Here is an 11,789-nt window from a genome sequence, read left to right as displayed (position 1 = left end):
GCGGGCAAAGTACTTCAATTTGAAATTTGGTAACAGGTGGTTTAAAAAGGCAGCAATTGTCACAGAAAATGCAGTTACCCAGTGTGAAGCTATCCATATGTCAAAAACCAGAATTCAGATTCTCAGCTCAGCCAAGATCCTCTCATTTCTGCATACCTCAACCCGGCTCTCCAGCACTTTCCCATCTAGTGCAGTCCATGCATTTAAATAGGATATTTAAGCTGAACTGCACAAGCGTTTTGGTGTATATATAGTGGTCACTTGTGCAATTCAGAAAAGTCAACTTCACATATTTTACCCCCAGGATATCAACATTTTAATTTACGCAAAACTGATTCCATGACATATTGGTTTGTGACTTACATCTAAAAAAAAGCAACAAACCATTGTAAGTACAGGTGCAGGATGGGAAATCTGCTCCTTGTGCTGGGGCTTGTTTGTGCTTGGCATAAAAAGTACATGCAAATGAGTGCAGAGCTAATGCTGTTTTATTTGCCTGAACGCTAGTACATGTTATGCACCTTTTGTAATTTGTATAGTGACCATCAGTATTAATGGAGGACAAAATACTTTTTGTTTTTTTTTTGGAGGGGAAAAAAATGACGTCAAAGCTGCTGTTGTTTTGTGTTGTAATGTCCTGGGGGCGTGAGGTCATGCTCCCCTGTCGTCTGATATAAAAAGCCTGGATACAGTTTGACAGCTAGAGGAAATAATATACACCTTACAGGCACAATGGTGCAGTGACTGAGCAAAGGGAAATAACTTTTTACTATAGCAGCTTGGACAAAAGAGCAGGCAGAACACAATTTGGTTTAGCTACAACTCTGAAAACCTCAGTAACCATATGTGTGCACCACTGACATTTGATTCATTTTCAAATTCTGATTTTTGGTCTGAATACACAGGCGTTTCGTCCACAGTTTCAACTGATGCAGTTTCTGCATTGAATGCATTTTGATTTATTTAATAATTATTCAATAAGGTATCCATCATTTACCAATCCAGATTACTGACGCATCAACTCCAAACAGGATTCAAACTAGCAACGAGTAAAGTTAAGCCCAGATTGCACAAAGATTTTAATTTGTGCAAGAAAACAGCAGATCACCAATCCCTGCAGAATCCAAACTCTTCTCAGTACTAAGGAGTTTTTAACACTTTTACACACACAATGTCCCTTAGGCCTTGGAGAAGCATAGCTTCAACCAGAGAGTGAGAGAGAGAGCTTGAAACAGCACTTCACTCTGAATAGAGACTGAGAACAAACACTGTACCCTTCTACTTCTTTACAATACTTCAATATTTGTCAGGCCATGGACCCCAAACAGATGTAGAAAAGGATCACAATCCCTTAATATAACTAGCAAAAAGTACATTTTGTATTATGTTTGTACTGGTAAGTATCACGTAACCCAGTGAAAACGTTACCAGATATTATTCAAACAATTAGTCAAAGTTGTAAATGGATTAAAATGGCTCTCAAGCGTGAAAGAGTTAACAGGGTATACACAAGGAAATTAACGCGAATAATTCAGAAAAATAAAATAAGTAACACAGAACAGATATTAAATGAATATTATTTATGCAGTTCTTGTCGACTGATGCGCTTAGCTTGTGTATGATTACCAAGCACTGCTGGATCGTCGACCTCCTGCCGAAGATCGGGCAAATTTCGTTCATGGTGGGCGTGGAACTCTGGCCGTGCACCTGGTGAGCATACCGACTCACCTTTACCGCAACATGGCTCCACTTCCTCTGCGTAAGCGTTGACGACGCTGTCTGGCTATCGGCCCCGATAAGAGGCCCCAGCCCCTCGGCCCCTGTTCCCCTAGTTCCTGCTGCCGTGTTTGAATCACCGTAACCTGCGGCCTTTGTGTCGTCCTTCACCAACGACCAACCTCGCGGACCCACTGGCTCCTACCACAGTTGGCCTGGTAAATGCCAGATCGCTGGCGAACAAGACATTTGTTTTAAAGGAGTTCTTCACATCCCGAAGATTGGACTTCCACTGTAGTTTTGAGACTTGGACCGAACTTTTAGTTGATAACTGCAGCTCCCGCGGAGGAGGACCAATGACGACTGTTTTCAAGAGTCGTTCTAAAGGTAGGCAGCTGTCTTCTTAGTCGTTTACCAGCTTTGAACTGAGTTTATTGTTGCTGATCTGTCGATCACCTAAATACGAGAAAGACTTTGTGAATGGTTTTGCTGGTTTCCTGCCTGAGGTTATGTTCTAATATGACCGTGTTCTTATCGTTGGGGATCTGAATATCCAGTTTTGCCGACTCTTCTTATTTTGTGCAGTCTGTGTCGGGTTCTACACATGAAAGCGGACACAAAATGGGTCTTGTTTTATGATATGGGTTCTTAGTTCTTAACTTGTGTGTGCAGGGTTTTTCTGTATTAATTGATGTTGTTCTTGGCTGAACTACAGTTAAATCTGGCGCTGCTGCTTGAAATACCATTAACCCTTCCATTGCTGATCAGTTCAGAAGTTTTCCTTTTTGGTAGTTCCACTGGGACCCCACCTCCAGATCTTGGTCCTTTGGCCTAGTACATTAAACCAACCTTATGGTAAAAATCGACTCGGATCCAGTCAAATCAGGGCAGTTGTCAGATCTAGTTTCTTTCACTTGTATACATTTATTTATGAGTCTTTGTAAAAGGTCTTGAGTTAGCCCGGAGTAAAAGGATATTTGAAAAGACTCAAGTCAACTAAAATCAAGCTGGTTATGATGAATTTTGGAAGAAAAAAAAAAGATTTATTTCTACTTGTCAATTTCTTACAAATTAAATATAATTTCATCCCAAAAAATAAAAATAAAATAGTATTCAGTCTCAACAACTGAATTTAATGTTAGTGGTTTTCCTTTAGAAGCACGGATTACCTTTACCACCAGACGGCTGGCAGACAAAGGAAAGAGGGCCAACAGATCCTGAGACAACAACAGTGTGACAGCGTTTCACAGTCGGTAGCAGAGCGAAGGAACCAGAGGGAGTTGAGTTGGTACGCCCTGACTCTGGCCTACTTAATGCTTAATCAGCCACCCAGTGTGACAAACTGAGCTAAAGCAGATGCTGACATACTTGGCTATGATGTGTCTGCCTGTCGACTAAATGTCTAGTTAACCATTTCCTCGTCTTCAATACCAGGGAAGACACTTTGAGCCACTTATGATGTAAAGACCTGGCAACAGAATAAAAGAGACTACTGCACGTCAACTAATAGATGATACTTTTTTTCAGCCCACAGACATGTCCAGAAGTTGAAGCCTATTTAATGGGATTGAGTCTCTATCTTTTACATTAGTCATCATTGTCCAGCTGTGTTTCAGGGTTGCTGTACCTTGTAGATGAGGAATACAGGTCATGAATGTGGATGAATTCAAGTACATGGGTTAACCATCCATGCAGCAGCCAATGCAGAGAAGAGGTGAGAAAAAGGGTGGACATTTATGGAGACGAGTGTCAGGGGTGATATGTGACAGACGGACAGTGTTGAGACCTGCTGTGATGTATTGTACAACAAGCAGAGCTGGTGGTGGAAGAGTTTAAAAAAAAGCAGAGTTTTCTTCCAGGGTGCCAGGAGTTAGAAATGACCAGAAGAAGTTGAGGAGAAGGTTGACATGGTTATGACCTGTGCTGAAGGGACATGGTAGAAATGTTTGATAAAATATGTACGAAAATGGAGCTGTCAAGCTATGGAGGGGTGAAAGCCAGTGATCTGCTGTGGAGACCTCATGAGGCGAGGGCATCGTCAAAAGATGTTTTTTTTAGTTTGGAATTAGAATTTATCTTTGGTTTTTAATACTGTGTAATATTGGAATCAGAAATTTCCAATTGTCATAATTTGGTCATTTCAGATTTTTGATATTCTGTCATTTTGTGTCTTTCAAAAATTGGAGCTGCAAACCCTATTATATGCTATTCCATTCTGTTCTTGTCTGAAGTAGTGTGTTCTTATCTCTGTCCCTCTGTAGGCTGTTCACTCGTATGCACCATATTTTATTTTGATTACTTCTATTTTCCTTTAAATGGGATTGTAATTTACTAGTTGGTTAATGAAACGCAAAACAGATTAACTGCTTAATAATTATTCCACATTTAAATGTGTATGAAATGACAGACGATGTCACCCATGTGATTGTCAGCCAGTCCAGTTGGCTACTAATGGTCACTTTTTGTGATTTTATTTTTTAAACCTTCATCACTGCTGCATAAAACTTGAAAACCTTGGTCATTTTCATTTCATCCTTAATTCAATCGGACGTCTGTATGGAAAAAGACGCATTACCCTCTGACTGAACACTGTGTTGTGTTGTGACACATTTGTGAGTTCAGCTGAAAAACTAGTTTTTTACCTCCCACATATGAGGTCATCAATCTGTGCTCATTGTTTTACCTTTGTGCTACAGGTATTTTTGTTGAGCTTCCAGCGCTGTGGCTCAAAAGAGAAGTCTGCTCTCTCATTCATTTAATTATGCCCATGTGATGTACTGGCTGACAGCTATACCTCGCATGGGTTCCTTAATCTGATGGCAAATAAGGGCGACATCCATCTCACCGTGTCAGAAACAGTAATGGGTACACTTTCTCTTCTTTCTTTGGTCTACACTGGTGCAGCCACTCAGCCTCCACTTCTCTCTCATCCTTCCTTTACCCTCACCATTCATCACATGAGGTCTCAGCAGATGAGATCGTTTAGCATTGGGCATGAATGGTGATGTACAGTCTCTCACATAACCAGAGGAGCAGTTCTGGGCTGAGTTTCCAAAGAATTTGTCATTGGGATGGGCATTTTAATTGGACCATTAACTCTAAGAAAGTCTGTTTCAGATATCTTGATAAGTCGGTTTTTCTCACACATCCAAAACTCAAACTCGATCCTACACACACACACTCACACACCCCCACACTGTCTTGTGTTCTGGGATAGCTTTACATGGACATGATGCATTCCCTAACTGAGTTGTTTAACAAAGGCCTGGAAGTGACGGCTGGGGGGGGGGGGGGGGGGGGGGGGGGGGGACAAGGCAGAAAAACGAGTGAAGAAAAGACCAGACATCTTCTAAACTAGCTAACCTACATGATAAGAAATAGATGTTACACATACAGTGTGAAAGCAGACTTGCCAAAGAACTGCAAGACAACAGAGGTAATTTTTGTAAAAGTTGTATTTTCATGGACTGGTGTGGAACATGAAATGCAATGTTGAATTTCTAAAAAATTGTAACCGTTTGTTTTCTTGTAATTAGTAAATGGTCTTATTTATAATGTAATCCATTTGTTTTAAGTGTTTGTGTGCGCTTCTGTGTATGTTAGATACTGTATATGTGTGGAATGTGTAGGTTGGGGTGCAGAAGGTGTCCTTGGAGGTAGGCCCACTCTGAAAACACTGGCTCTAGCCCCTCACCCTAATCTTATTGATTAAAAATATGTGGCTATTCTTAAGAACAGTAAAATGCAAGAATACTTTAACCCAAAAATTGTCCTTGTGCTACACGTACACAAACATGCATTCCCTAGCCTCTTGTCCTAACTATTAAAAATATGTGCTTGATCGTAACCGTTTCTCTAATTTAAATCCTAATGCTAATCTTAACTCTAAACTTCATCTTGTACCTCCAAATATTCTGTGTATTGGTGCAACAAAGTGTCAATTGAAGTACATACCCTCGCATGGGTTCCTTAATCTGATGGCATAGTGTCAACACACCAAAAGCATTTTCCAAAAAAAGTGTCTCTGCAAGCATAGCAGTACAAACACACACATCTGATAGCATCTTCTTACACTATTTCCAGCCATTACCGCCTGTTGTATGTGATTCATAGAATTCCACAAGTGCAGCATCGCCATCATCAGTGGGGGCGATGTGTATCAGTCAAAGAGATAAGAGACAAAAATTGAAGAATCTGTTGAGAAGATTACATTTCCTGCAGCTGTTCAACTATATGTCCTCTTTACTATTGTGTCAACCTGCAGGTCACAGCAGTGATACGATTTTAGTCACAATGATGATAATAATAGTCATATTAAGATACATGTATTTGATCAAAACTATAACTAATTATGACTAATTTTCTAACAGGTTATTTCTGCTTTACATCTGCTTTATTTATGCTTTATAAATGAGTAAATACATACAGTACAATGCAATGCAATATAATACAATAAAATACAGTGGAATACAATGCAATACAATGCAAAACAACACAATAAATTGGTACTTTGTAGATTCTTTATATATATTTTAACATGAAGAAATGCCAAGGAATATCAGCAGATCAATGTGACTGTGTTGTGATTTGCTGTTGTTCAACCGATGCTAAAACAGTGTTAAACCAATATGTTTTGATTGTAAGCATAGCAGAGAAACTTTACTATCCCTGTGCTAGTGTCTTTTAAAATGCACCACTGTAAATCTTAAAAATCATCCCAGGCAAATACAAGATAACTTATTGTCTTGGCCTTCTGCTCCACTGCAGGAATGACATTATGGAGGGGATTGGTAAAGAGTGGCAATCCTCCCAACCTATTGAAAACAACTCTCTCCAGACAGATGGGATGAGAATGAAAACAGAGGCATGGAATAGCGGAAGAATTTTCTTTCCTCAATGTAGTTCCTTTGGACTGTGATCAGTAATCACTGAGGCAGACAGGAGAGAGTAATCTCACCGAGGGTTCAACAATCCTGCCCATTCCGAGATTACATTATTTTCCCAAATTGCAAGTGAAGCCTCTCAATCCACCAACAAATAAATCAACAATGTGGGCAGGAAAGAGAGAACAGCTGGCTGTGCCATCTAAGGCAGACCATGAGTAAGGTGTCCCATTACCTGGAGCAAATAACTAAACTGGTCTCTGTGAACCGTAACGGAAAAGCAGAGGCAAATTAGCTCAGGGAAAAGAAAAAAGTTTATTATGAATGTAGTTACAAGATACAAATGCATTAAATAATAGAAAAATGTGACTGTGGACTGTTTTCATCAACTAGTGAAATTGATTTATTTTATTTAAGGACTAATTACCTTTATATGACCTTTCATTCTTAGAGGAGGTCTGACTAGACAACAGTTCTGACTGTTTTCAAGTGTCTTGGTTGCTAAGGGATTCTGTGCACAAAGCACAAAACATTGTTTATCAATTCACAATAATTTTTGTTTCTTGACTAAGTGAATAAATAGCCATACATAAGCAACAAAATCGTTCGAGTACTGCATTTACAAACAAGTGAAGTAATCTTACAGCTTTTATGTGTTATCTTTGTCCCCAACCCTCATCTTTTGGTCTGTTGTGGGCTTGAAGTGCTGAACTCTCACGCTCTTTGCCGAGTTTTCACAGGGAATATAAAAAAACAAAACAAGATATGTGGTCTCCATCTTCAGTCAGTGGTTTATATGTGTATATATGTATATATATTTAAAGATGTGTATGTTTATATATAGTATATACATAGTATATCGATATATAGTGTAGCTATATATATGAATATAAATAAAATCAATACTGCAATTGTCCCAATGTTACTGCAAGTCTTAATAAAAAACAAAATGCTTTAAATATGCCCTTAAACCTCCACAGAAGGCCTTTTGATCCCTGCTATTGTAATTAGTGCCCAGATCAGGTTAAATGGACTGAGACGTTGTTGATGATCCTGCCCTTCGGCCCAATTGACCACAAATAGGTCACAGTGGACCAAACAGCGATACTGTGTTGGCACAGTTCGGCCCATCTCACCCGCTGTTAGAGAAGAGTCAATCAGTTCCAGCACTCTTGCCAAGAACACGTTGTTGCTGTATGTTTGTGGAAGAAGGAACTCAGTCTTTGTGCATCCCATTAATAGTGCTAACATTTTGTGATGTAGCTGACCTCCACTGTGGTCAGAAGTTTTACTGCACGAATATAATGGCAGCCCCGACTTTGTGTCGGAAATGTGAGAGAATAATCAGAGAGAATAATGAGGAGTGATCTCTTCTGGCCTGCAGCACCAAATGACCATAATAGAGCAACTAGGGATTGAAAGGGCTGTTGATCAATACCAGTGACTAACTGATTGCCTTGGCAGGTTCCCATAGTGCTGGCTTCCAAAAGTTATTTTCTGGCTCATTTTTGGTGATAAAAAAAAAAAGATCCTCCCAATCAAAACAGAGCACACTTTTCAGGAGCTCATAAGATGAGATCAATCCAGTTACGTATCACTTCCTCATGGTTGCTGTTTGAAAAGAGTAAAGCTAATACTTTTGGTTGCAGTTTGTGTTTGTACACTAGAACTTTACCCTGTAATGCTGCACAACAGTACCAGCTGCCTGGGCGTTCCGATTGCAGCCTTGTTAAGGTTGTGGTTAAGGTTGAACTTTATTGATCCCCCACTGGGTACATTGTTGTGTTGCAGCAGCATAGGGGACAGAGGCAAAGACTGTACAAAAATAATTTACAATTTACCACATTACCCCACCACCCTCAACAGCCAGGGTATTTACACTCCATACAGCACCTCCTTGTGATGTTAAGAATTAGCTTGGCCTGAAACATTGGCACGGAAGTTTATATCATGCAGGCTTTTTCATAAATTGTTTATCAAACGGCCACTTTCGCACTGTTTACATATATAGTTACAAAGGCAACAAAGATTTACAAAGATTTAGACTTCTGATCTAAAAGAAAAGAGACAAAAACCCCCAGTGATGATTCATTTTGTCACTGAGAGCAGAAAAAAAAACAAACTCATTTCCACTGTACACTAGAGTCCGCACTTGTATTGCTTACACAGCACTAATACCTATTCTTTATAAACATTCTCTGTGGCATAACTTTCTTCTTCCTTCTTTGTAAATGTTGCTGCTCTTTAAGAGAGTGAATGACAGGTGTTTTCTCAGAGCACATTTTCTCCAGGGATCCATTGAAGATGGTTAAAAGCAGCAAGTGATAATGAAAGACAAACTTCCTCTTTGTGCGATTACATTTTTTTTTATTTGAATCTACGGCTACATAAATAGAAGGACACTTTGAATTTATGAGCTGTATATTGAGGGTAAGGTGACCAGGGGTCAGTGACATACTCCGCCTTGCTTTGTCTCAAAAGACAATGTGGGAATGACATTTTTGACTATACACACTAGTAAATAACTTGTAAATAGTTTGAATCAGAGTGAATATACAGTATATATATGTATATATATATATATATGTATATATATGTATATATATATATATATGTATATATATGTATATATATGTGTATATATATATATATATGTATATATATATATGTATATATATATATATATATATGTATATGTATATATATATATACAGTATATATATATATATGTATATAAACTCTCTTATAGCGTTAACAGATAAAATCCAGGGTCTTTAAAGGAAAGTGATTTTTCGAACCATCTCCCACGGCCACTTTAGTTCCCCATATTTCAGTAGAAAAAAAAAAATGGAAGAATTAAAAGTAATTGTAAAGAAAAGGAACAAGCGTAGTGCACTGACTCATTCTCCCCTGCTGTGAAAGTGTCGGTAAGACACAGCACATTGTAAAATAAAGTTAGACCTACTGCACGTCCACCTGAGGGACTCGGGGATAAACCCAATTTAATCCTTGCAAAATTAAAAATATAAATAAATAAATTTGGGATGGGAGGCTCATTACACCGCAGCTTGGGGACAGTAATCTATTGGATTACAAATAAGCAGCTCCACTGCTTGAAGGCAGGATCTGTGCATTTTTGCATGGGGAAGGACTGTCAAGCTCGTGGATTAAAATCATTTTCCCACTGCAGTGGCTCATCACAAAAACAGAGAAAATGGAAGAAAAATGGAGAGATGTAAAAAAAATAAGTGAGACGAGAAAGAGGAAGAGAGAAGGGAGGGGGGGATCTTGGAAAAAGACAGCTTACACCACTCGTGGTGGCCGACTGTGCACACTTTCCTCATATTTGAGATCCAAAGCCCATACTGAGCGTGGCTCAATAAAGCACTCTAGTCAGCAGGGGAGGAGATGTGCTGTCACTTTTGCTACCTCCAAATGGATGGTGGCAGGGACACATGAATTCATGCAAAAATAGTTCCTGCATGCAAAAGTCTGATATTTGAAACTGTGATGGTTCACGTATAAGTGGGAAAGGAAGCAAACCCCTTCTGGTACTGATCCCAGAGAAGAAGTCTGCAAACCCTTCCACTGTGTACGCTTTATTGCAGATTTTCTGCTTCCTTTCAAGTACAGTTTTATATGTATTTAGGAGTTTGTGTGAATAAATCCTGTTTTGACATTTTCACTGTCACTACAGTCAACTGGCAGTGTTATTTTAGCAGGTTTTTTTTTAACACGTAAGCAGTGCACAATTAGAAAAAAAAAAACAATATTAAAACTATAATTATATTCAGTTGGTTTGCACAGACCAGACATTTAAGAAAGTCATATTGGACATTTTGCTGACATTTTTAATTAACATTTTCAGCATGACATGAACAAATTCTCAGCTTACTAAATTCCATTATATAAATATTATGGCGAGAAACTCTCCAAACTTGTGAATATCTTGGATGCGGGAATAAAGCAGCGTGCACGAGAAATAACCCAGCAATTGACTTGCACTTCGTGTTATATATTGTATACATATTTAATTTTGTAATCTTTCAGCAGGCCAGGAGGCCTGTATATTATCATTTAATGTACACATAAGTGAGGTTCAAGTTTAACATTTTATTTTGAATTTTATTTTATATGGTGCATTGTTGGAAGGTGACATCCTTCCTGAGCTGTTTTTGTGAGACTGTATGCAGTGTCATAGTTGCATTGTTCTTGTACATGCAGTTATTGTGAGTTAGAGTATTATTATTATTGTAAGTTGAAAATATGTAGCCAGGTCAGCAGTATTGGAGCGTTTAAAAAACAAGAGCAATAGGTCATAAGACACAGGGCGCACAGAACCAGCTGAAAGTCAAGTTGATGTATATCATCAACAGCGGTGGCAACGAGCCTCTGGGCACCAACAGATAAAGAAAGGCGTGAGATTACCCCAAATGTGCGATCGATGTAAGAGAAGCCAATTTCATGGGCGCCACCAATTCTTGGCACAATGTGCTGCATACAGCCGTTTTATGAATAAGACTGAGAGAAGGCAGCTGGGAATAACGCTGGGGATCAGCACTTCATTTTTTAAAATTGTAAGTGATCCGTCAATATCTGAGCTCAGGATGAGATAATAATGTAGCAAATTTTACATACGAGTTGCATCAGGAGACACTGTTACTGCAGCCGCAGATGTTTACAGCACTGCAAAGCTACAGGAGACTGTTCTTGGTCAAGTTGAATGCCAGTAAATGATGTTAGGGATGTTGCAACCTCACATGCAGGGAGAACGTTTTAAGACCCCAGGGAGGATCATCACATTAAGAGGAAACGAGTCGTAGGAGAACAGGCTTCTTACTATACTGTTAATGGAAAAGTAAAAAAACAAAACAAAAAAACCCCAACAAAACTTTATTGTACAGCAATATGTTTAACACACAAGGGCAAAGATGTTATGAGGGCATTGACCATGGAAGGCAATTTTAACCCACTTTACAAGGTAGTAAAAAGACACTAAGTGTATGTATTAACAATTATAAAGTGCAAAGCTGCAGGTTGGGCGTACAAGGGTAGTTAAATGTAAAAGTATTAAAAAAGTACATTTTCAGAAATTGCGATTGATCCTCTTTTAAGGCTGGGTAAACTAATTTATATAAAATATATTTACCCAGAGCTAAGTTGCAGCATTTCAGAGGATGCTGGTTCAGC

General features: G+C 38.8%; 1 protein-coding gene across 1 annotated transcript in view; it reads left to right on the top strand.

Moving 5' to 3' along the window:
* Positions 1-1,647: 1,647 nt before the first annotated feature.
* The window catches only part of igsf21a (immunoglobin superfamily, member 21a), a 207,543-nt gene continuing 197,401 nt past the window's right edge, over positions 1,648-11,789 (top strand). Inside the window, exon 1 of the mRNA XM_025059949.1 lies at positions 1,648-2,103. Coding sequence (XP_024915717.1) covers positions 2,073-2,103 — 31 coding nt within the window. The 5' untranslated portion in view covers positions 1,648-2,072. The remainder of the gene's footprint in view (positions 2,104-11,789) is intronic.

Source organism: Cynoglossus semilaevis, chromosome 11, assembly GCF_000523025.1.
Source record: "Cynoglossus semilaevis isolate Cse_v1.0 chromosome 11, Cse_v1.0, whole genome shotgun sequence".
In the NCBI taxonomy this organism is placed as follows: domain Eukaryota; kingdom Metazoa; phylum Chordata; class Actinopteri; order Pleuronectiformes; family Cynoglossidae; genus Cynoglossus; species Cynoglossus semilaevis.
Note: the sequence above shows the minus strand (reverse complement) of the source record. Positions and strands in the feature narration are given on the sequence as shown.